A 25,924-nucleotide genomic window follows, 5' to 3' on the forward strand; every position below is an offset into this window, starting at 1 on the left:
TCCCCTTTTTTACCCCCTTAGGGGTTGAATTACCTAAAACGTCGCAATTCCTTTTTTTTGTCATCGGCTATTATGTCTTTCTAAGAAGTTTCAAAGCATTTGTAATGGGTTCAAACTTTCAACCCCTTTTTAACCCTGTTAGGGGATGAATTTTCAAAAACGCTGAAATTACTTTTCCCGTCTTATAATAATATCTCCATATACAAAGTTTCAAGTCCAACACTCCCAAAAATATTTGATATCCATACAAACTTTCAACCCCTTTTTCACCACCTTGGGGGATGAATTTTCGAAAACGTAGAAATTAGTTTTCTTGTTTTTTAATATAGTACATTTTTACAAAGTTTCAAATTCCTAGCTTAAAATAAAACTTGCACCCCATACAACCTTTCATCCCCTTTTTAACCCCCTTAGGGGTTGAATTTTTCAAAATCGCTTCTTATCTCTTGTACACTTTATAAATTCAACCTAGTGTGCAAATTTCAACTTTCTAGCTTTTGTAGTTTCGGCTCTGCGTTGATGAATCAGTCAGTCAGTCAGTCAGTCAGGACACTTGCATTTATATATATAGATTAATACGAGTGAGGTGCCCGGAGATTATTGTCTAAAAATATTTATATAAAAAATTTAAAGATTTCGCTAAAATTCCTACGGTAACAAAAGTGAAAAGGTCTCTACGAGTTAGACTTACATTGTCAAATTTTCTACGTAATAAAATCATGTTTAGTATACGATTTTATGATAACCAACCGTTAAACTCGATCATATTTCATAGCAGGAGAGTGTTAGGACAATTTTCATAGCTTCATTTAACACTAACTCAATACGAAAGCCAAGATCCCACTTACCCCGGTATCCCTTTACATAATATTCAAACTACTATCACTAACACTATATCGTCCCCTGTCCGAAAAGCCACATAACAGTTCTTGACCCTTCCTTTCAAGTGCAAGAAACCCCGATGCATCCACTCCCCACCGGTTGCAGGATTCCCCGCCCCATCTGGGTGCGGAGCTCAGTTCGGTTCGGGTTGTCTCGGGGTCGCACGTCGAAGGAATTTCGGCGTTCTGGCATTCGAAGTTGCCGAGAACTTCTCGTAATTCAGTGATTATTACTGGTGCGTGCCTACATTGAGGGTGATACGTGATTCCGGTTTTGGGTAAGTTAGTTTCTATTGGTTTTCCCGATCGAGTGTTAATTAGGACCTCGGTAATTGGCGTTAGTTTTATTTTGTTTCCTTGTTAATTTTGTTTTCGCCTTTGCTAAATGTTGTTCACCGTTAATTCTTATATATTATTTGTTTGTTGAGGAATTATTGCAATATTGGATTTGCCTTTTCTGTTTACCTCCCGGTTTAGTTATTTATTTCATTTGCCAAAAAACAAAGGCGGTTTTTATTTTAGCTTTGTACTTGAGCTAGAATTTCGGGTTACAGGCAGAATTTTTCATTTAAAATGGTTTTTTGTTTAGCTTTATTTTATTTTATAGCTATTATTTGGGCTGCAATAAAAATGACCCAAACTGATTTTTAAATATTAATTTATAACTTTACTTACACTTCTTCTTAAATCACATATTTTTCTAAATGATTATTTTCCTGTTACAATCGTTTTTAATTAAGAAAGATACTTTTGAAATAATAGTCATTGGCTTTTTCCTATGCATTTGAAATAGGTAATTATGCGTATAATTGGTGGGCAAGACAATTTAAAACAGTTAAATTGTCTTGGTAAGCGTTGCAGTAGCGTTAGTGTCGCTAAAGTATGAAGTGTTTCAAGTTTTATGTATTTATTTGCATTTTTTAATTACACCTCTTTCGAAGTTATCCCAATGCACCTTAGACATACAATCGGTCCCCAAATACGTTAACCTGTAATCCATCTTCCGCTGGGTGAACACTGGAATTGCTCTAATTCCGCAGTTTGCCGTCCGCTTTGACCCATTATTACTGCCCAATTTGTCATCAGCTCAACCAATGATCTGAGAGAATTCACTAATTCTTCGTCAGGGTAGTTATTGTGATCGTTATTGATATTGATAATTAACCTTTTGGAGCTCATTTCCTATGATTGAATACACTAATTGTAATTATTTGGTCCTTTCTAAAATTTGGCCTGGAACTTAGCTTCGTGCTGCTACTTGGCTGCTACCTACATTCACTCTGTCTATTACCTCGCACTTTATAGCCAACTATAGTTTGAGTCCCTGGGAAGGAAATAATATATTACGTACTTTTTTTCACCTCAGCAGCTCGAACAAGGTTGTTTTGATGCTTAAAAACAGTGAGCAAAATTCGATTCGCTTTTACAAGTTTTCTCTTGAAGTGAAGAGTTGTTTGTTATCAACCGCTCTGGGCGAACACTGGAATTGCTCTAATTCCCCACTTTGGCCCATTACAGCCCAATTTGTCATCAGCTCAACCAATGATCTGAGAGAATTCACTATTTCTTGGTCAGGGTAGTACTTAACTATGATCGTTATTAGTAATTATTCTTTTAGAGCTCAATTTCTTTGATATAATTCATTATTTTAACAAAATTTGGTCCTTCTAAAATTTGACAGGAACTTAGCTTCGTGCTATGAGTACAGGCGCCATCAGATAAATCGGAGCGGCCAACGCGTTGACAAATATCTGAACACGCCTCTATTGTCAAGGCGCTAGAGTGCGTGTTCAGATATTTTTGAGCACCTCGGGCGCTTCGATATATCTGATGGCGACTGTACATTGCGTGTTGAGGATCATAATTTAGTTGCCTTTTTAACGCCACCATGGAATAATGTTTATTTTTCTATATATGTAAAGTCAACATTAATAGCAGCGGACGAAAGAGATTATTTACTGACTGTACACTGGTAGCGATAGGTACAGTCGCCATCATATATATAGGAGCGGCCAAGGTGTTCACAAAATCTGAACACGCACTCTAACTTCTTGACAGGAGAGGTCTGTTCAGATATCTGTGAGCACCTTGGCCGCTCCGATATACATATCTGATGGCGACTACAGTATATATTATTATCGCTACTCGTAAATGAAATACGTCTGGCATTTGTAGTATTGATTCTGACTGTGACATTACTGACATTATAGCCATAACAATAGTGTCTAGCGAGATTGTATTTCATTTGCTCGCATTACCTACTTAGGTATTATTTATTTTTGAAGTTTTGGTGCTCATTTTGTTAATGCTCTTTGTTATTACATATTTTGTATATTCAAGACTCAAGATTCAAGATTCAAAATATACTTTATTCATGTAGGCCTAGCAACAAGCACTTATGAATCGTAACTATATATAGTTATTACGTTTATATTATCTTAATTATTTTTACTATAACCTCTATATTATTATAAAGCGATTGGTACCTACGTGTTGTAAACAAAATGTAAGGACGGTGAATCCTGACCCACGTGATACAGTTCACACTAGTACGGGGGTCAGATGACACTTACTTGCCTGTTGGTACAAAGTACCATAAAGCAATGTAAGTTATGTAAGTAGTTTAACACCTTTATTAGCTCAATAATATATCCTTTATCTTTATTAAATTGGTACAATACAATTAACATCATTTACTCACAATGTTTTATGATTACCAAGCGGAAACGCAGCCGGAAAAGAGATTTTATGTAAACATTAATGTCCTGTCTCGGTTCTAGTCTAACCATCTCCCCTCCAATTAAGCATATGGCTCACTGTCGCTGTAATTATACTGGGATATTGATTTTACCGAAATATACGCCTTCCGCCGGCAATGAGATGTCACCTTTCATATAAAACATTGATTTTGGTAAGCGTATAGGCCTGTTTATTTTGTGTTACTGTCAAAGTTTTGTCTCAAGTTGGTTTTTAAATTAAAGTAGGTAGGTACATATCTTTGAATTCTCGTAATGTAAACAAAACAAAAAAAAAATACAAGCAAATATATAAAACTTCCCAAGGTACATTGACTTTCGGAATCAATAGTACTTAGGGCTTGTATATCTTTTTTTTTATTCTTCTTCATATTTAAAGGAAGCCTGTATCAAAGAGACATGTCGGCTCCGTTGGGGCTTTATATTACAGAGTTTCAATAAGTGTTACTTGGCAACTAGACATCAAAAAACCGGCCAAGTGCGAGTCGGACTCGCGCACGGAGGCTCCGCACCATCAACAAAAAATAGAGCAAAACAAGCAAAAAAACGGTCACCCATCCAAGTACTGACCCCGCCCGACGTTGCTTAACTTCAGTCAAAAATCACGTTTGTTGTATGGGAGCCCCACTTAAATCTTTATTTTATTCTGTTTTTAGTATTTGTTGTTATAGCGGCAACAGAAATACATCATCTGTGAAAATTTCAACTGTCTAGCTATCACGGTTCGTGAGATACAGCCTGGTGACAGACGGACGGACGGACGGACGGACGGACGGACGGACAGCGGAGTCTTAGTAATAGGGTCCCGTTTTTACCCTTTGGGTACGGAACCCTAAAAAACTGTACACAAATTTCGCAGTTTTAGACAGGGGTTCCGCCAATATCGATTGAAAAACCCCAATATCAGTTACCGGATAACTATAGAACATAATTATGGCATAATCAAATGAATTGTAATGATGGATATTTTTAATTAACTGATTTTCTTAACGTTCAGTATTTTTTGAAGATTAGTGTATAAGTTATTGTTTTTTTAAGTCATCAGACCATGTAACTTAAATACATAATAAAATTATAAAAGCGGCCAAGTGCGAGTCGGACTCGCCCATGAAGGGTTCCGTATTTAGGCGATTTAAGACGTATAAAAAAAAACTACTTACTAAATCTCGTTCAAACCAATTTTCGGTGGAAGTTTACATGGTAATGTACATCATATATTGTTTTTAGTTTTATCATTCTCTTATTTTAGAAGTTACAGGGGGGGGGGGGGGACACACATTTTACCATTTTGGAAGTGTATCTCGCGCAAACTATTCAGTTTAGAAAAAAATGATATTAGAAACCTCAATATCATTTTTGAAGACCTATCCATAGATACCCCACACATATGGGTTTGATGAAAAAAAAATTTTGAGTTTCAGTTCGAAGTATGGGGAACCCCAAAAATTTATTGTTTTTTTTTCTATTTTTGTGTGAAAATCTTAATGCGGTTCACAGAATACATCTACTTACCAAGTTTCAACAGTATAGTTCTTATAATTTCGGAGAAAAGTGGCTGTGACATACGGACGGACAGACAGACGGACAGACGGACAGGCGGACAGACGGACAGACAGACAGACAGACATGACGAATCTATAAGGGTTCCGTTTTTTGCCATTTAAGATAAGATAAAAGATAAAAGATAGTTTATTCAAGTAGGCATAATTACAATGCGCTTATGAACGTCAAATAAAGCTAGGTAGACCGGCTCCAACCCTACACCTCTGCCCCGAGAAGATTTAAATCCCCCCTCAATTGGAGGAGGGTATCCCAATATGGGACCGGCAACAAACTCGGCGGGACACATCTTTTCAAAAATAATTACATCTTATAATTAACATGCATTACGAGAAAATAAGGGAAAAAATACAATTTAAATTACTATAGAATTCATGCAATTATACACATAAGGTGTAATAGAAATTTGATTTAGAAAATATACATATGTACATGGAATCATACAAAATCGTATTTGGCTACGGAACCCTAAAAATGTGCATAAATACGAAAGTTGTCCGCTATTGTTGTCGGACACGGCTCGGCTCCGCGAACTAGTCTTGTTAAAACTTCGCCAGCTCAAGTATTTGAGGAACATAACCAAATAAACCTGCTCAGAAGTTTGGAATACTTGCAGTACTATTGTGCATTAAGCAACAAAACATACCCAGTTCTTTCAGTCACTCAGGCCTTACACTTAGAAACAACGCTGAGCAAATACAAGGTGTCATACGTTTGACACCAATGACGTACTACAGTTACAGATTACTGAGTTAAAAACTAATTAGCACAATTCACACAAAGCTAATATAAAACCCGCTAACTACAGCAAACTAAGTAAGAAATAATTAACCGAACTCATTGTTAAATAAAATTTTGTTCAATATCCTAAAACCGATTTTATGACGGGTAACGGGTAAGTATAGTTCGCAAGTCCCATTTTTTGTGTAAGTATTAACAAATTGTTTGTTACTGTTATGTAAACATCACTGGCATACACACTTGCAGCACATACTCTAGGTTTGTTCGCATCGCACCTTAAGCCCTTCCAGCAGTGGATAAAAAAAAAGGTTTATAACAAAATCCATCAGCTAAACGGACATCCGAAGCAACAACGTGTAGCCAAGTTTTCCTTCAAAGCCCCCTCGGGAACCTACCCAATTTGAATATGCGCAGCAGCACAAACACCCTAAAGAAATTTATCATTTACAAAATTAATGTAAACAGACTTTATCAGTTACTTACGGGTGATGGAAACTCGGAACTTTGAGTTAAATTTGACGAGTGGCTCTCGAACGAAGTTTTCACTTAAGGCAATAAGTTTTGAATTATGGAGGCTCGAGATTTGAGTGATGGGAAATTATGTTGTTCTTGCGAAGGTGTGCTTAGTTACAAGTGGGGTAGGTGCGTTTTTAAATGGCAGCGTTATCTTTGTAATTTTACTGGCTATTTAGGTTGCAAGTTGGTTGTTAGTCAAAATAGAGCTAAGGGCCATTGAGGGTCATTGAGGGCGAGCAAGGCTTAGGGGTAGGTGAGTAAGATTTAATTAATGTTTAACTTGTTGGCGTTTGAACCTTCGGGGCATTTAACTGTCTCAAACGGTATTAGTTTCACTAACTCGGGTTTCATATCAATTCAGAGTCTTGATTAGAGTATCATAACACCCTAACATAATATTTACATAGAAGCCTAAACGTTTATAAATAATATCTAATCTATCTATCTAATCTATCTATCTAATACCTTTAAACGAGCAATTCTTGTTTATTTATTTATTTATATGTATATTTATTTATATATATATTTCGGGGGATCTCGGAAACGGCTCTAACGATTTCGATGAAATTTGCTACATTGGGGCTTTCGGGTGCGATAAATCGATCTAGCTCGGTCTTACCTCTGGGAAAACGCGCAATTTTGAGTTTTTAATGTTTTCCGAGCAAAGCTCGGTCTCCCATATATTATTATTGTAACGTATGAATTATTTCATTTCATTTATTTCAGCATATACATACATGTATAAGCATTATAGCGCCATACCAAAGCGCTTACATACTAGTCACAATATCAATTAACTTAAAATAACATTTAATACACATTATAACCACACCAACTTAATTCAATAGCAATATTTTCCATAATACATTCAATAATAATGTATCTATACTAGATACTACACTATATATACTATGTATTATGGTTATGTATCTATACTATCTATTTTACACGTATACTATTTTTTCCAAATTCCATAAAATAACCTTCTCCTCTTAAGAGTCCGCAGCAAGTTCGGTTCTCCATATCAGAAATCAGAAATTTTATTTGCTTAAAACACACAAACGTAATTAACTATGTAATTACGCTCTCATTTTAAAACCACTAGCTAGATTGCTTTGAAACTTGTAGGATAAGGTATATCACTAATTATTCTAATTATTTTATGTACTTAGCTTTAAATATTTCATACAAAACTTGGTTTTTCCTCTATTTCATTTGGTTTATAAGCTGGAGCTATATAAATTACAGGCATACTAATTACAGGCATAAATAATTACATAGTATGAGGTATGACCTCATATCATTGTAAGTGCTACTTTTCATTACAATCCAATACGTAGTTTTAAAATTATAACAAAACTTCGTTTGTACGGGAAGGTGAAATTCGGCCGAGCTTAAGAAAAAATGCGTAATATTTCAGATTATCTATAGAACTTGAACTTCTATAACTTAGACTTACCTTATACATAAATTTACATTCTTCACAGCGAATTTTTAAACCAGCATTATTTAATTAAAACTTTCCTGTCTATTGTAAATAAACAGAATACCTATAGTAAAAGTTTAAGTTGAAGCATGATACCTAGATAGCAAAAAGCACAAATTTAATATTCTTAAAGCTTTGTCTGAAGTTAAGTAAAAGCTCTCACTGAACAATATAAATGCAATAAGGATGAAGTTAGGGCGCAGGACGATCCTGAATGGATAGCAACTATGAGCCCGATTCGGATTTTGTAATAGACATCTACTAGATATCTTTTAGACATCGCCAAGATACGATAAAGATATGTTTAAGATCTAACCTGTCAAATTTGACATTTCCGCGATTCTGAAGATACTCTTGAACGATTTCCACAAGATATTACTTGGAGATCTAATTCACATCTAATAGATATCTAACACGATCTATCATAAAAGTGACATTGGTTGCCCGAATTGCACTGCAAAAGAGAACTAGTTGAAATCTAAACTATAACGTATCTAGAATGGATCTAGTACGTGTCTACTCTTGTGAATATCTTGAAGTTCGAATACGGCAGTATAGCAAGTTATCCTGTTTCATAATAAAGTGCGTTCATGTCCTTATCCGAAGCGCGCCGAGCACTGAGCGGACGGCCGTGCGTGCCCGGGATATTACTATTATTGTATTGTTATTTAAAAAAAAAGAAAACGTTGAGTCGATCAAAATCAGAAGAAAAATAACTATTTAGTTGTTGAAAGTTTATTCCCAAAACAAAAGACTGGGTACTTAGTTACTTACCTACTTACAAAAATTGCATGTAATTGTCAACAAATCTTATGATTTGAATGAAGTTCCATAATCTGTGAGATCCGTTCGTAAACAATCACAAATGCCAATCAATAAGTTAAGTAAATAATGTATGAAAATTACAACGTGGCATTTCGTTTCCAATTATTTACAATCGTCTATTGGCATCTTAGCTAATCTACGTGTTTGTTATACATAATTATTGCTCCAAATAGATTAATCGTTTCATATAAGGCATAAAAATCCCTAAGCTACCGTTTAATATTTATCCGAAAGCTGGGGACTATTGTAAAAACACACGATATAAAGGAAATTCTTGTACTTTTCCGCCTTCATTAGTAAAACGTACAGCCAAAGAATTTAATTTCACTAATTTCAGTTCCATTTCGTACCTTGTCACAAATGTCACAGTGACAATGGGCTAGGAAACTCATACTATTGTCACTGTGACAAGGTACGAAAGAATACTAAAATTAAATACCTTGACCGTACCTTCCTACTCGTAATAAACGTATTCCCTTTTCCCCACTCACTGCAAGTCTCAAGTTAAAGACAAGCAACCATGGAAAGCTGAGGAAGGCACACAGAAGCCGCAATTTATAAAGGAGAAAATTAACTGGATCCATTAGAATAGAAAACTAATTAAGCTTTTCTACTCATTAAGTTATCTTAAGTAAGATGAATGGGCGGAGAAATGACGACCAGTTAAGTAAAGTTGGTAGATATAGATACGCCCATGCAAATGGTGATACTGGGTTTCCCGAAAGGGTCACTGAAAGAAATGTTTGCATAACAGTATGAAAATATTTTGTTACTTACGCAAAAATTGGGACTGATGAACTATGTGTGTCGGTTTTAGGAAATTGACCGAAGCTATTTTTTTAATTAGGTACTCAATGAGTTTAGCTTATTATTTTATTTTGACCTGGATTGTGAATTACGTTAGTACGTATTTTACCTACAAATAAACCGACACAAATAATCTATAAACTGCGCAGTGCTAACAAAATGTTAATTTAATGCAAAATCAACATAAGTATACTGGTACTATGGTACTTAACGTAGGTGTATGGTTTTTATGAAGTATCAATTTTTTGATACTGAAATAAAACAAATGCCAAAGAAGTTCTCTTGAAATTAAGACTTTGTATGGACGATATTTTATCTTTATTAAAAGTAAATTTGGTTGTCGCTTTGGTTGTTTTAATATTATGCGTATATAGTATGAGTATTGATATTGATACCTCATGCATCTAACACACAATTAATAGCCAAAACACTTGATCTCTTAAAAATCAAACAATATGCTGCTCAATTTGTACTAGCAAAAAAAACATTTACCTGCTCCAAAATCTTACACTTGACAAAACAAAATTCAACCTGTTGTATAAAGAGGTCTTATACAACATTTGAATGCGTATTACCTGTACCGTTTAAAAAACAAACAAAAAAAGTCTATTATTTCATCTTGACCATATATTGTAAAGTCACGTACAATGAAGGATGACTCACGGTTAAACAGTCCGGGTCCGGGCCGAAGCGTCCGACAATTTGTTTTCTAATTATAGAAAGCATCACGTGATCACCCATCGTAGAAAATGAAGTGCCGGACGCGTCGGACCGGACCCCGTTCTAGCGTGAGTCATCCTTAAATGTGTGTTCGTTAAAAAGGGACTTTTTATATATTAGTGCTTCCACTAGTATCAAAGATCCTCTAATACATCTGCGACCCCTCATGACGCAATCTATGCTTGCAATTGCCTAGAGGTCCCTTTTGTGGCGTAACTACACGGATAAGTGCACTGCACGCACATAACATTTCGCGGAACAGAACCGTGACAAGAAACGCTAAATTCTTACTAACGCGATGACAAAGTTTAATACAGAAATTCAAAGCCGCTTTATCCAAAACAAGGAAAGGTGGACATAGTTAAATCGAATACAAAACGTAGTACAATATCAAAGGCTCCTATAGATTCACTCTTTTTCTATCGCGACGGGAGAGTTTCGAAGTATTTGAAGAAATATTCCTTAAGCCCACAAAGGGTCCTCAGGTAGATTGCGACAATGCACGCAGGTAGAAAAGTAATCATTTTTTGGACTGTGAATTGGGATTTTTGTCACGAAGGTATTTGGGGTAATTGGTCTTTTAACAAGAGTTTACGCTGTTATTTGGCGACAAGTAATTTTGTATCGGATACTTTGTCGGTTTCAGACATAAAATGAAAGACTTTTAAGAGGGGTAAAGTTAATTTGTTGTTTTTATATAAAACTAGCGACCCGCCCCGGCTTCGCACGGGTTAACAAATTGTACATAAACTTTCCTCTTAAATCACACTATCTATTAAAAAAACCGTATCAAAATCCGTTGCGTAGTTTTAAGCCACTTTCCCGAATGAAGGTTGAGGGAGGCGATGGCTGAGATACGCGTCGTACTCGTGAACGGGTGCTGTTTGTGGAGACGGGTCTGTTTAAGCTAACACGAATATATTTAGTAACTTTATTTTTTAATTTAATTGCAGTGAGACGCCTCATTCGGTTCTCGTATGTTTTTTTTTTTCTCTCGTAATGTGTTAATCATACAGGATTGTGACTCTTGGAGACCCTATACATCTCTAAGGATAATTTGATAAACTATGTTATTTTTTAGTTCTGACACTTAGAGACATTTACACCTCTAAATAAGTTTAGATTTTTTTTCCATGTATCTGTTTTGTTTTTATTTTAATATTATTATTATAGTTTTTTTATGTAATTCGACATTAAGAGACCTTATACATCTCTAAGTAATTGTATTACGTTAGTTTGATTTGGTAGTTGTAGTTGTATTTAATAATTGTTGATGTATAATTATTATTATTTTGCTTGTATGTAAATTCAATGTTGACGTGTAAAAGTGCCCTTGTGGCCTATTTGCTGAATAAATGTTGAAGTTGAAGTTGAAGTTAAAGATCTAAGCATACATACAGACAGACAGCAGGAAGCGACTTTGTGTTATAGGTAGTACACGATAAAAAGGGCAAATACCATAAAAAATTACAGAATACATATATTTACAAGGGCAGACTCCAAAAAAGCGCCACAATTTTTCAAAATTTTTGTTGGCTTAACCCACTGCACCTTAAAGTAAATATTTGTTGTTACGGATATTTTCAGAAATCCCAAAGTTAAACGCTAACAAGAGCGCCAATTAAGAGCTCTTAGCGAAAATGTACGGACACAGCTTACTGCTTTTATACTTCGACAGAATTCCGGCCTTTATATTAATGAATGGCTGCCTTTAGTCCAGACGGGATAAATCGGTGTTTCACAAAATTTATCAAAGGAAATAATATACAGAAAAAAATATCGCAGTCGGAATCGTGGTCGAGGATTGTGAACCGTTATGTAATTAATTAGCTTTAATTATTATGTATATTTCAATGTTGTAATTTGTTTAAGTGTATTTTTAATACATTACAATATTACACACGTAGTATACGACACGGGCTCGACCTAAATACTGTAGTGTGAGGGCTATTGTTCGTTCTAAGAAGCTGTTGTAAGTACATATTATGTAGTTAATTTTAATTTAATTACTAAGGTCTCATGTCATGTCAATTTGCAAAATAAATATTTGTATATTGTATATTTGTATAATACAGTAAGTATAGTACGTTGTGAAACGATAGGTAAGTGAAATATTGCAAATGAGAGACAGCAATCTGAATCCGAACCGTACCTTAATCATAGCCGTGTAACAAATGTGAAACCTATTATTTACCCTTGAAAATCTATGTGACACTGCGCCCTGATTTGACATCAAGTGAAAGGTACCTTATTATACAGGGACGTCACGTTTCCGGAAAATTAAACGAATGTGAATTACAGAGGACCTTACCGATTTGACTCCCCATGACTGTAAACGATGTGGAAATTTATGGGGACCTTAAATTTCGGAGACAAAATGCTATCGATGTTTTCACAGTGAAATTCAAAGGATTGCATACTTAAGTACTAGTAGGTAAATATTAGTCTATAAATTTAACTACAAAGAAATGTTGATAAAGATGAGCTTAAAGTATTATTTGAGACTACAACTAAAATATGTTTAGATCATTTTTAAAGGTTATTAAACGTCTGGCGTAGAAGTCATTGTTTTTACATTACAATAATAGTACTTAAGTATGTTTACTTTACCAATTAGTTTACTTCAAAATATTTTCAGTCATCATTAAACGTGCTTAAAATACTGTTTTAAGCATTGAATAAACAAATAATTTTTTTAAGAATCATTTTTACGGTTATTTTCTTTCTTATTACGACACATTAAGTACAATGCGTCAAACCAACAAAATCCTTTAATAACATTAAAACAAAAGTCACTGGGCGGGCAATTGCCCTTCCAAAGTCTCTTTGCTTAAATAAAAACGTCAAAAATGGGTGAACGTTAAGAAAACTTGGTCTAAAACGACCCCAGCTACTTTTGAGCATTGTCTCTTCTTAAGGTGCAGTGAGTTTAGAGTTTTTGTAAAATCGTAGCGCTTTTTTAGATGATGGTTGCCAAAAAATATGAATAGCCATCATGTGGCCTATTTATATTCACTTAATCGATTCGAAACTGATCAGACAAATTTCGCTCGATAGAAAAATATCTCTAACATAGGTCTAAAACGCATCATTAAAAATTTGTAACTATTTTTGCACAAAAGCTAATTAACATGGAAATTGCTTCTAAAAATGCGTAATTTGATTTTTGATGAATTCATCCATGAATTGTTTTTTGTTAATAATAACTAAAAATAATAGTTCAATAACAATATACCTATCAGCGATCCCGGGTACGCACGGCCTTCCGCTAAGTGCTCAGCGAGTTGCGATCGAAGAAAGACCAGGCCGCGTAGCCAACCTGCCAATCGCTTACGCTCCGTAGCGATCGAAACGCAACTGTCACTGTCGCACTAATAAGGAAGAGTGATAGAGATGCACAAAGCGTTTCGTTGTCGAATCGATAGCAATTGTCAGCTTGGCTAGGCCGGCATGGCCGCAGGGGGTCTAGCCAAGATGACAATCGTTTGCGCTACGCAAACGCTATATCTCTCTATATCACTAATATTGGAAGGGTGATAGAGAAACCTGAACTCACGGCGCCTTAAGAACTTTCTCGGATTGAAATTGCAGGCACGCTCCCAGTGGCGAAATTAAATTTAAAAACAAAAGACGGATACAATTCGTTAATCTCTCTTCTGTTTTCTTTCCGCGCTTCCTTTAAACTTTTTAAGGTTCCTTGTCTCTAAAGGGGCCCACTGATTAACAGTCCGCCGGACGATATCGGCCTGTCAGTTAGAACAAAAAATTGACAGCTCCGAACGACTGACAGGCCTATATCGTTCGGCGGACTGGTAATCAGTGGCTCCCTTAACGCATGTTTTGGTTTTTAAACTGACTTGGCGATTGTTTTTTTTTATCCCCGACGCAAAATGAGGTGTTATACGTTTGGCGCCAATGTCTGTCTGTGTGTCTGGCATCATAGCTCTCAAACGGATGGACAAATTTTGATGTGAAAGCAATCTTCTTGCGGCGATTTTTAACTATGTTTGATAAAAATGGATCGAGCGGTTTGAAGAGTACTTATCAGCTTTTTCCTAAAATGATGTAAGGCATTTTTGGCATAAAATGGTTTAAAATTTCAAGAGTTTTATTTTATTTATTTATTTAATATTTATTGAGTGTATTAATATCTATATTCGTAACAGTGATGTCATTTCATACGTATCTATGCTTTAGTTGTGGTAATGACTTTGTTGATGCCCTTTAACTCATAAAACAGCTCTATAAAGTACATAATAATTAATATTATCCTTTTGCAAAAAAACGCAAATGTCAAAGTACTTAGATGGTAGACTGATAAGGACAAATATATTAAATAGCGGTTTTAGGTTTCTTCGCTTCTGAAAAACAGAAACTAAGTAGATAGGTAAATATTTATGTCATCTGAGTGAAAATTGTTTGAGTTTAAAATATAATTATTTCACCTTCGCAAGTTCAAATAAATTAGAGTCTATCAATAAAACCGACTAACATGTACCTTTGTTTTGTTCATTTGTATGTTGTATATTCTTTACTTCAAGTACTTATATTGTATATTATATTCTTCTTATTTATTTATTTTTAAGATTTTTTTAATTCAATTCTTGTACAGTCGCATGTTTTAATTTATGACCCATTTTTTTACCTTGTTACAGTGAAAGTCGCTAGAGACCTCATGCTATTGTCACTGTGACAAGGTTCAAAAATGGGTCATAAATTAAAACATGCGACTGTACCTACACAAGCAAAAAATGGATCATTTGTTATCAGACAATAAATAAATTTGTATTTTTGTATTTGTAAAATAGAATCACCAAAACAAAAGAAATAGGTAGGTACTTAATAACTCTAGACGGAAAAATAAGTCTCTGTTTAGAAAATTTCACGAAAATATCATTTCAATTTCAATGCCGAAAAACAAAAATAACTAAAAAATTTCGTTTCTCTAAGTTCATTTTAAGGTTAATCATTCAGAGGGCAGATGGTAAATAATGAATAAAAAGCGGCCAAGTGCGAGTCGGACTCGCCCATGAAGGGTTCCGTATTTAGGCGATTTATGACGTATTAAAAAAAAACTACTTGCTAGATCTCGTTCAAACCAATTTTCGGTGGAAGTTTACATGGTAATGTACATCATATATTTTTTTTAGTTTTATCATTCTCTTATTTTAGAAGTTAGGGGGGGGGGACACACATTTTACCACTTTGGAAGTGTCTCTCGCGCAAACTATTCAGTTTAGAAAAAAATGATATTAGGAACCTCAATATCATTTTTGAAGACCTATCCATAGATACCCCACACGTATGGGTTTGATGAAAAAAAAAATTTTGAGTTTCAGTTCGAAGTATGGGGAACCCCAAAAATTAATTGTTTTTTTTCTATTTTTGTGTGAAAATCTTAATGCGGTTCACAGAATACATCTACTTACCAAGTTTCAACAGTATAGTTCTTATAGTTTCGGAGAAAAGTGGCTGTGACATACGGACGGACAGACAGACGGACAGACAGACAGACAGACATGACGAATCTATAAGGGTTCCGTTTTTTGCCATTTGGCTACGGAACCCTAAAAAGAGAACTCACTGTCCTTCCTTTTTAATTAAACAAAGCGGCAAGGGATCACAGAATTCTATCCCTAATAATCATTTAGACAATATTACCTTTTTTGTCTCGCTCTAATCAGAGCTCATTTAAAGAATGGACAAGGACAGATGTTTAATTAACAGCGAACGTATTGTCACTGTTGCGTTTTTGTTAGTAATAAGCGTTTTAAGGGCTTTTGTGACTTTGTTTCCATTTTTGCTACGATTTTTTGGTATTTTAATTAGACACGCTCTTTCTGTATTTTAATTTTTGTGGAATATATATACCTATAGAAAATACTGAAAGATAGAGATCTAATATTTTGTATTCGCTATTAACGAATGTTTTTCAAGTATAGGTTAGGTATATTGGGTATAATTATCATTAAAGAACATTTTATGATGTTACATAAATAAAAAGGTGATGTTTGGATAGCAACTGCAGCAGCATTACTGTTGCGACAATACTGCTATGGCCTTGACGCAGTTCTGTATCTGTCAATTTCCTTGATGAAAAAAGCGACTTTTTAAAGTAAGTGACTTTTTAAAGTAAGTGACTTTTTAAAGTAAGGGACTTTTTAAAGTAAGTGACTTTTGCCGCCGCATTACTGTCGTGATTATAACGTGAATCCGAGAATCATCAAAGAAGTTGACAGTAAACGTTACGTAACAATAAACCGTCAATGACCGGACAAAATGGTTAAAAAGAGTTAAACAAGCTGTCTCTTTGTTACTTAATTTGAACCCACTTTATGACAGTATCATCGTAGATTTTAATGGATATAATTACTTTTAATTGGACATGTACCATGACCAACTGTCGCATATGCCGCCATATTTATGTTTAGGCTCATTCACCACACGCCAATGAACACAGCAACATTCTTACTGGCCATAAGTGGACCTTATGTCATGGCAATAAGGTTCTAATTGTCATTTAACTGTGTGGACGATGGAACAAGGGGTCCAACGAAAGAGTCACACAAACCTAACCTGGTGGCTGGGTGGGTATGCTGGTGCATACGATACACCACACCACAAAACGACATTCCGAAATAGGTAACATGAAATTAGACATGAATTTGAATAGTACCTAACAAATGTCTGTGCCTGGTACTAATTTTCGTTAGTATAACGAAAAAGAAACATAAAACATGAAAAAAAAACAACGGGTTGCACTCAGGGAGTGCCGGCAAAAGTGAAAACTCAATGACTAGTGCAAAATGCACTATGTATTATTGAGGTTAACGCCATCTAGCGTTAGCGTTAATTCTAAGCACTCCACTGTTAGTACTCGAGTTATATTAATACCAGTTAGAGCGCAACTCACTAGATGGCATTTAAATCAATAAAGAAAAACTCAATGACATTACATGTAACAGTTTTTCATTGAGTTTTTCTTTATTGATTTAAATGCCATCTATAAATGAGTGACCATCTAAATCTTATACGGTCACGTGATCGTCTTACGCTGTCTCGAGTTTAACATTTTTTCCCCACCTCAAAAAGTGCACAGCGCCGCTAAAGAAGTTTTCACTTCAAAAACACACACACAGTAGTATGAGTAGTTAAATATTCGTTATTTTCTTTGTATAACAATTTTTAGCAACACGAACTCGTACCCACAGAACATTATTAAAGAGGTTAGAATGGCTATCGCGCGCAGTTAGTATCGGAACCGGTGTCGCCGCTCGTTCCTCTCCACATTTCCACATTTCTCGCGCAACGGTAGTAAAAACTTGTGTGCCTGGTGAATGGATACGCCTCCTTTAGACAGATTTGATGTCTGGCTTCTTAATCTGAACGTTATTGTGGCGCAAAAGGCATGTTTACGTTTTTCGGTCAGCGCGGGCGAGTACTAGCATGCGAGCGTTTGCTCATAACCGGCGGCGACACGTACCCTGCTCGCATCGCCATTCTACTTGTTCTGTGCTCGTACCAGACATAAGTAAATATTATATATGTTTCCTAAATATTATATATGTTTCGTAAATGTTCATTCCGATGCCGATGGTTTGAGACCATCATGAGTAGACATTTAAGGGTAAATTTTCATGAATTTAAGCTTGTTTTAAAATGAGAGCTTATCTTCGAATGTATGGGTCTGGCTTGCTTATGGCGGCGGACCACAGCGGCGGACTCATGTGACTCACTGTGTGGACGATGAAACAAGGGGTCAAACGTTAATGTCAATAATCAGTCAAAGTAACGCGGACTCGGGAAACACCCCACTTTAATTATACTTAGAATGTATGCAAGTTCTGTAATAACCGTAATTTTCTATTAATGACTAGCAATAATAGACTGAATTACCGTAATTGCGTATGGCTCATGGCGTTTTAATATACCTACACCTACACTATTTGCTTTGAGGGTTTGATATTTGATGTAGCTAGACGTCCATACTACATAAGTTGTGTAATTAATAGTGTGTACCTAACATGAATGATTTACTTACTTACCTCCAAGTCAATTAGGGATTGTAGAAATGAAAAAGAAAACTTTTAACTTAAACTATTTCTTTGACAATTAGTGATAATATGTTCCGTTTTATAAAAATTTAAATGAAGAGTAGAAATGTTCCTTTAACTTCAGTTCAACCGTCCTTTCATTTTCTCGCTCGTAAATAAACTTTCTTTCAACCGTTTTTTTCCATTTGTTACAGGTTGTGAAAGGCGAGGGTTATGGAGTCCGTAGTCCAATATTTACTCCTAGCTCTGGCTCTGACCTCCGTGCAAATATCCTTCACCGAGAGCCGGCTAAATGAGAAACGCCGCGATAAAACTGAAAGGAGACACCACACGGCGCAGCTCAACGACAACATCTGCGATATATCCGACAGAGAATCCAAAGTGCACTGCTATTGTGATAATAATGAAGTAAAAACTGCAACCAAAGCTGATTGTTGGGTCTTCAATGGCGGCATTAACGAAACTGACCCCATTTGGTCAAGCTTCAATTCACAACCACATCTAGAAAAACTCAACTTCAACGTCAGATCCAACGGAGCTTTGAAATTCATCCCATTACACGTGATACACCGCCTGAAGAAACTACAAAAGCTGTACATTCATTACGCGACTATCAGCAAAATAGAGAAGAGGACGTTCGCAAACATGACCATATTGAGAGAGATAATGCTGACCAACGACAAAATAACCGAGTTAGATTTTTCGTCGTTCACCAACTTACCGGCGCTTGTAAACCTAACTATAAAAAATAACAAAGTGACTGAGATTCAGCGCGACGTGTTTGTGGATTTGCCGGCTTTGCGATACCTGGATTTATCGTTCAACAACATTAATCTGGCTCACGAAGGTTGCTTCGAGCATCTGACGGTGCTGAGTGATCTAATCCTAGAAGGCAATTCGATTACCGTCCTCAGCAGAGAGACATTCCGAGGGCTAGCTAATTTGACGCGATTAGATCTCAGATCTAACAAGTTAACAATGATCGGAGATTTCACTTTCGCTGAATTGTGGAATTTGAATGAGCTCCTGTTGGATAATAATGAGTTGGAATATTTACGTGAAAGAGCTTTCGACGGGCTCGCTCTGTGCCAGAAATTGTCTATGACCGGGAATAAATTGAGGTCTATAAATGATCGGCTTTTAGAAGGCGTTAGGGGACTTGAGTTATTAGATTTGAGGAACAATGAGCTTGAGTTCTTTACATTGGATACGGTTAAACCGATACTCGACAACTTGAAAGCGAAGACGTCAGTCCTTTATCTGAGCGGTGAGTGATAACGATTTAATTTCATTCATTTCTCGAATAACATTTTATAGAATGGCATTTATAATTTGATCTGATCGAATTTGGGAGTTTATTCTACAAGAAAATTTGCTTTATTTCGCTTCCATTGGTTTGCCTTTCAATTTGGTCTGTTAGCGTTGATGGAGTGAACTATTGTAACGTATTTGGCGCTGTAACAAAGACAGAAAATATTTCTCGTCGTAACAATGAAATATATGATTTTTTCTAACACAAAACACAATGAGGCAAACAACAATAAGTTTATTGTAATCAAATCATACGAATCTTATATTTGGCGCAAACGTGTTATTTAGGAGAAAATGACGCACACACGAGTGCTTAGCGCGCTCATGGGAAGATAAACAACTATTATTTCCGCCAAACAATGGCGCAGTCCCCGTAGAGCTCTAATCCCCTACAAAAGCACCCTCCATATTAAAGACAATTAATGAGTGTAACAACTCTCCCTATAGCAAGCCAACAAAGCCATAATAATAGCGTATACACAATGCAATGTGTTTAATTCAGTCAACAAACAGAATTTGTTAAAAACGATAACTTCATTACTTTTTTCGCCACGCGCCGGTTCAACGGAGAATGCCCCAGAGCCACAGTAGTTTAATTGAAAGTTATGCCTCCATTAATTTCGCTAAAAAAATTTAGTTAAATTTATTTGGTAAAGAACTCTTTTTATAAACTGTTGGCCAGGAAAATTAACAGTTTTTTGTAACAAAAATATGTTATGTGGTAGCTTGGGAAACTTGACATTTCGTATTGCTAGGGTCGTATTTATTCCAAAGCTTTGGACTTTAAAAAGATTAAGATGCTTACGAAAGATTAAGATTAAGAAAAATATCTGTTTAGAAAGAAAGGAAAGATCTTGGTTTATTAGGTTATGAAAAATACAGATAAACTTATAAACTTAATACATATTAAGTCGATACCTATTACGTATTTATTTTGGTACATTAGTATTTATAAAAACACTGATTACTGTGGTACATAATAGAATAGGGAATTATAACAAAAGTGAATCCTTTCAGATTTACATGACCTATCAATAAATAGTATAAAACAAAGTCGTTTCCCGCTATCTGTCTGTCCCTATGTATGCTTAGATTTTTAAAACTACACAACGGATTTTGATGCGGTTCTTTTTAATAGATAACTCTATCTATTCAAGAGGAAGGTTCATGTATAATTTGTTAATCCGTGCGAGGCCGGGGCTGGCCGCTAGTTGAGTTATAAAGTGAAGCGTATTGGGCTTTTTAGAATATTTAAACACCACTTATTTACACCAAAATCTTTGCGGTCTCTTTTCATTAATTACGAAATCGTAATATTTAGTAGCATTATTAGAAAAAAAATGGTCAGAGAAATACACAAAAATCGTAAAGCTAGTTAATAATAATTGAGAAAACTAGTTAACAACTAAAAATTTCCGCGGCGCAGTTTTATAACGAGTTGTAAAATTACATAGACACAAATTATAAATGGAATTAATTTATAAAGTGACCATGTACTTTTGCAGCTGGATGAACCTTTGTACAGTCGAGTTCACAAACATCTGTACAAGCCAGCTTTCAAAAATATATTTACACGCCTCAAAGAGACCGACATTAAAGTCGTGTAAACATATTTTTAGAACGTTGGCTTGTATAGAAGTTTGTGAACTTGACCGTACCCTCGTTGCTGTGTAACACACGTAATAATCTACACTTGTGTCACAATTTAATAGACTTCTCTCTCCACAGGTAACCAATTAACTTGCGACTGTCGTTTGTCGTGGATCCACGTACTGCGAAACGAGACAAAGAGCGAACCGCTCATAAGCGCGCTAGACGACGTGACCTGCGTGCAGAAACCCAGAGAACTACCCAACAACATCCCGCAAACTTACGACCAAAAACATAGTTTCAAAATAGAAGCCAACGCCGACGTATTTCAACAAGATGATGAGGAAGTATATGAAGAAGCCAGTCCAGCGTACAAACTGGAAGCCACCGCTCCACCAACAGTTGAACAAGTTGTAGTATTAGATATCCCTGTACAAGCGTTAACGTGCGCGCAAGAAGTACCACAAAACGGGGAAGATTCTTTAATGTTGTCCTCAAAAGACGAGAGCTACTGGCGACCGAGCTCAAGTTTCAAAATCCTTTCAAACCTCTCATTAGTGCTCACTCTAGTCACTATAAGTTTTTTAAATTAAACGCAAGCGAAACCGGACTTTAAGGGAACAATGGGTTGCGCAGGTTGCGCTTGTTTTGTAAGAATTTGTAAGTCTGCCGTTTCTTCTGTAGTTTGTAAGGATGAAGACTGGTTAATTCTATTTTATTAAATTATTTTGTAGCGATAACTTTGGTGGTTGTGAGCTGGCTTGCTGGGAAGTCTTAGAACAGTAGTATTGGTCAATTTGTGATTGAAATTAAGAACGTAAAATTATTTGAAAGCCCTCCGCTTGAGTATGAAATTAGAATATGTAATGCTTTTAATAATTAACCGGAACAGACAAGCAACAAGATAAAGTTGATTGGCCTAAGTACATGTAAATTGTAAAATCCTATAAAGTAATGTACTTAAAGTTAAATCTGAATTTCAAAATCTGAAGCATATTACCATCTTAGGACCATGTTTGTGTCTGTAATATTTTAATTAGATCTCCTTAGTATAATAATAAAACTTGGTTGCTAGTTGGTTATATGCACAGAGTTACCGCTTAAGTTGAGAAACTGTGACGGAGCGATGCTTTACACAGTAACTAGGGAACTAATTTCTAAAGCTTGGTTTTGGCATACATTAACTTGATTAACCTAATTGTGAGGCAAATAGTAGACATAAAACAATATTTGGAGAATGCTAAAATCATATAAGTCTTAAAGAATACTCGCTAACTCGCCACAACGTTAAAAAAAACCCTAAAAAAACAACGGGTTGCACTCCGGGAGTGCCGGCAGAAGTGAAAACTCAATGACTAGAGCAATATGTCTGTATAATTGAAGTTAACGTCATCTACCGTTATTTCGTCGCATTACTTGAAACCCCTAAGCACATCACTTTTAGTACTCGAGTTATATTAATACCAGTTAGAGGGAAACTCACTAGATAGCATTTAGATCAATAAACAAAAGCTCAATGACATTGTAACAGTTTTTCGATCAGGTCACATCTCCGTCTTACGGTCACGTGATCTGTCGCGAGTTTAAATATTTTTCCCAAATATTTTTCGCTAAAGAAGTATTCACATCAAAAAATTAAACTGGAAGAAAAATATTCATTTTATTGAATCAGTCTTGTTCTACATATTACTCGTAACACTTGGCAATATAACAATAAATTAAAATGAAGAACGTGCCCTATGGTAAACCAGGTCATGTACCATCGCCCACACTGTTAACTGTAGGTACATCGGTGACCTTTATGCCTTTTGTAATAAGGTCCACCGATGTACAGTTAAGAGTGTTGCTGTTTGTACATTTGTTTTTTCTCCCACTCCTCGACTTTAATGGTTGAATTAAGACTTCATATAGCAAACGGATACTTTTCACTGTCGACTCCCGACTCGACTATAATGACTTCATTATGAAACACTTTAGTGTACTATAATGAATTTGACCAATCACGTGTCGCCGCGGTCAAGAGGGCAAAACAAAACGATAGAACCAAAGACAAACGAGCCTCTTTTTCAGTAGATTTGTTTAATTATTTGGGTTGTATAGTAGAAAAAGTATAATTTTATTTGACTCATAGAAAAGTATCAGATATAATTATAAGTACCATAGTGATATAATCAAGCTTTCAATCTCGTACCTCACTTAGGCCACTCATCAAGCTTCGTGGCTAAAACACGATACTCTACTGAAAAGCTCTGTATTATATCACGACTGTATAAAATACGATGTGAGTTCCCGATATTCGGCAGTGTCATCGTCACAAAGTTACCCTGTTCTCCGTAAATCTCATTATTAAATAGTTGTTGTAATATTATATATAAACTTGAAAAGAATTGTAATTTTGTAAACTACTTGTAGGTATTTCTTATATTTATTGTATATTTTGTAAGTTTTTTTGCGCTGCTGATATTTGTCTGTATACGCGTAAGTCATAGTGTAGGAATGTTATAATTATTCAGATCTAGTTTTTGTCATACAAATAGTGTGATCAGTTTTAATTATTAGACCCTTTGTGTACCTATATCCTTAAACAAAATAGGAGCTTTACTGACTCAATTTACTGAATATAAGGGCTGTAAATATATTACTTAGATTTAAATTTAAAATAACTATAAAATTTGGAATGAGAAAATAAAGTAAATAATTAAATCGACTTAGAAATTTTAATTCCAAACTTACCTATATATAGGTACCTCTCGCATCAAATGATGATTAATTTCAACATTCACGACCCCTTTTGATCCTAATAGAAGAAAAGTGTCCCAAAATTCCCATACACGTTTCGTTCCTTCCATTTACTGTCATACTAAGTGTATAAATAATGGTAACGAGATAGAAATAAAAATCTTGGGACACTTTTCTTTCTGTTATGAATGTTAGTGTACAACTATAAAATGGCCGAATAAAACTACTGCAGGATACCCGGAAAATAACGTGGATTTGTGCTTTTCATCTACCATAAAAGGAAATGTTTCAATCGACCTGAACTCAATCTAACCGGCCACTGCACTCATTTAAAACGGTGTACCCTCGGTCCTTTGAAGCGTCACTCAATGTCGACGGGCGGCTCACCACGGGTTGCGATTGTCGATATGAGATTTTGCTTTTTGAACAAAGAGGTGTCCGTGTGATCTGGGGGCACGGCAGTGCCCCCGCCAAGTCGAGCGCGAAGCAAACACTGCCGTACCATCCTTTACTGGAACCATTTCGCCGCATTTTCAGGCCCCTATTTGAGAACCTCTGCTTAAGACCAGAACGCAGAAATTTTCGTCATCCAGTAAGCTATAATCACATACTTAAAATCCAAAATTTCAAGTCTGTAGGTCATTTAGTTCCGAAGTTAAGCGAAAGCAAAGTTTCGCATTTATGACACTCACTCACTCACTCATGATCATCAGAATAGAACTAGTACTTCCCATAAACTCAGAGTGCTGAAATTTGGTACAGAGTTAGGGTTTAATGGCCACATAAAGGGAAAACCTAAAAATATTAGTCACGTTCTAAAGATCTAAGAACTACATACGTAAGTTTGTAATCCCATATAAATATATGATATTACAAAGTTACTGTTGCAGTTCCTACAAATAGTAGGTAAAGGTACACTACGATGTACGATGTGAGTATGAATGAAGATATGTTTAGTTATGATATGTGTATACATAGTATGGGTATGAGTACCCGAAAATAAAGACTGCCTACAAAAAGAGATGAGATCCGATCAAAAACATTACATGTAAAAAGGTGCAAGTCTCGCAACGCTTTTACTACAAAAAAGTTTTGAGATGTAATGTGAAACCAAGTCGGTTATTTTAATCAGTGCCAGGGGGTGTTAAAACCGTATCAATAAGATATCTTTAATTTGTAATACATATAATGACTTGGCAATCGCACATAATGCTTTACTCGTACCGTACTCGTAAATATGTGTAATGCTCAAACTGCAATTAGCGCTAGTGTTATGTTCAATTAGAATTATTTTTAATAGGTGACGATGATCCTTTTGACATTATGCAGCCGTGCGATGGCCAAGTCATTATACATATTACAAATTAAAGATATCCTATTGATACGGTTTTAACACCCCCTGGCACTGATTAAAATAACCGACTTGGTTTCACATTACATCTCAAAACTTTTTTGTAGTAAAAGCGTTGCGAGACTTGCACCTTTTTACATGTAATGTTTTTGATGGGATTCTACTTACCAGTACCCGTACCATGAGTCACTGACAGTGTCAAAACTAACGTCTACGTAATTTACTTTCTATACATCTCGCTCGCACTAATATGAGAGTAGGTACGAGCGAGATGCATAAAAAGTAAGGAACGTTCTCGATAGCGTTTATAATGTCAGTGCCAAAATGAATTTTTCGGCGCTTATGAGGTTTTGGTCGCGTGGCTCTACAGTAGGTAATAATAACTCAATGAATTTTGTCTAATAATATTATCTTATTAGTCCTTGACGTCCGATATTTGATTTTAATTTAGGTATACCGTAAAACGGGGTGAGTAGGTTTCGCGGGGAGAGGTGGGTTATGAATGGGGAGAGAAGGTTTGAGAGGGGGGTGAGAAGGGATTTTAAGGCTACTGCTACAAAAATAATGTCTACCAATTTTAAATGGAG

General features: G+C 35.6%; 1 protein-coding gene and 1 long non-coding RNA gene across 6 annotated transcripts in view; one reads left to right on the top strand and one right to left on the bottom strand.

Annotated features, from left to right (window-relative positions):
• LOC134653613 (uncharacterized) overlaps positions 1–25,924 on the bottom strand; it is a 381,090-nt gene that overhangs the window by 6,799 nt on the left and 348,367 nt on the right. The window lies entirely within an intron of this gene.
• Positions 999–22,069, top strand: LOC134653562 (connectin-like). Its single transcript, XM_063508945.1, has 3 exons — positions 999–1,159; positions 18,541–19,613; positions 21,386–22,069. Exons 2-3 carry the CDS (start codon positions 18,560–18,562, stop codon positions 21,838–21,840), a joined length of 1,509 nt encoding a protein of 502 aa, XP_063365015.1. The 5' UTR covers positions 999–1,159; positions 18,541–18,559; the 3' UTR covers positions 21,841–22,069.

The sequence above is a fragment of the Cydia amplana genome, chromosome 13 (assembly GCF_948474715.1).
Source record: "Cydia amplana chromosome 13, ilCydAmpl1.1, whole genome shotgun sequence".
In the NCBI taxonomy this organism is placed as follows: Eukaryota; Metazoa; Arthropoda; class Insecta; order Lepidoptera; family Tortricidae; genus Cydia; species Cydia amplana.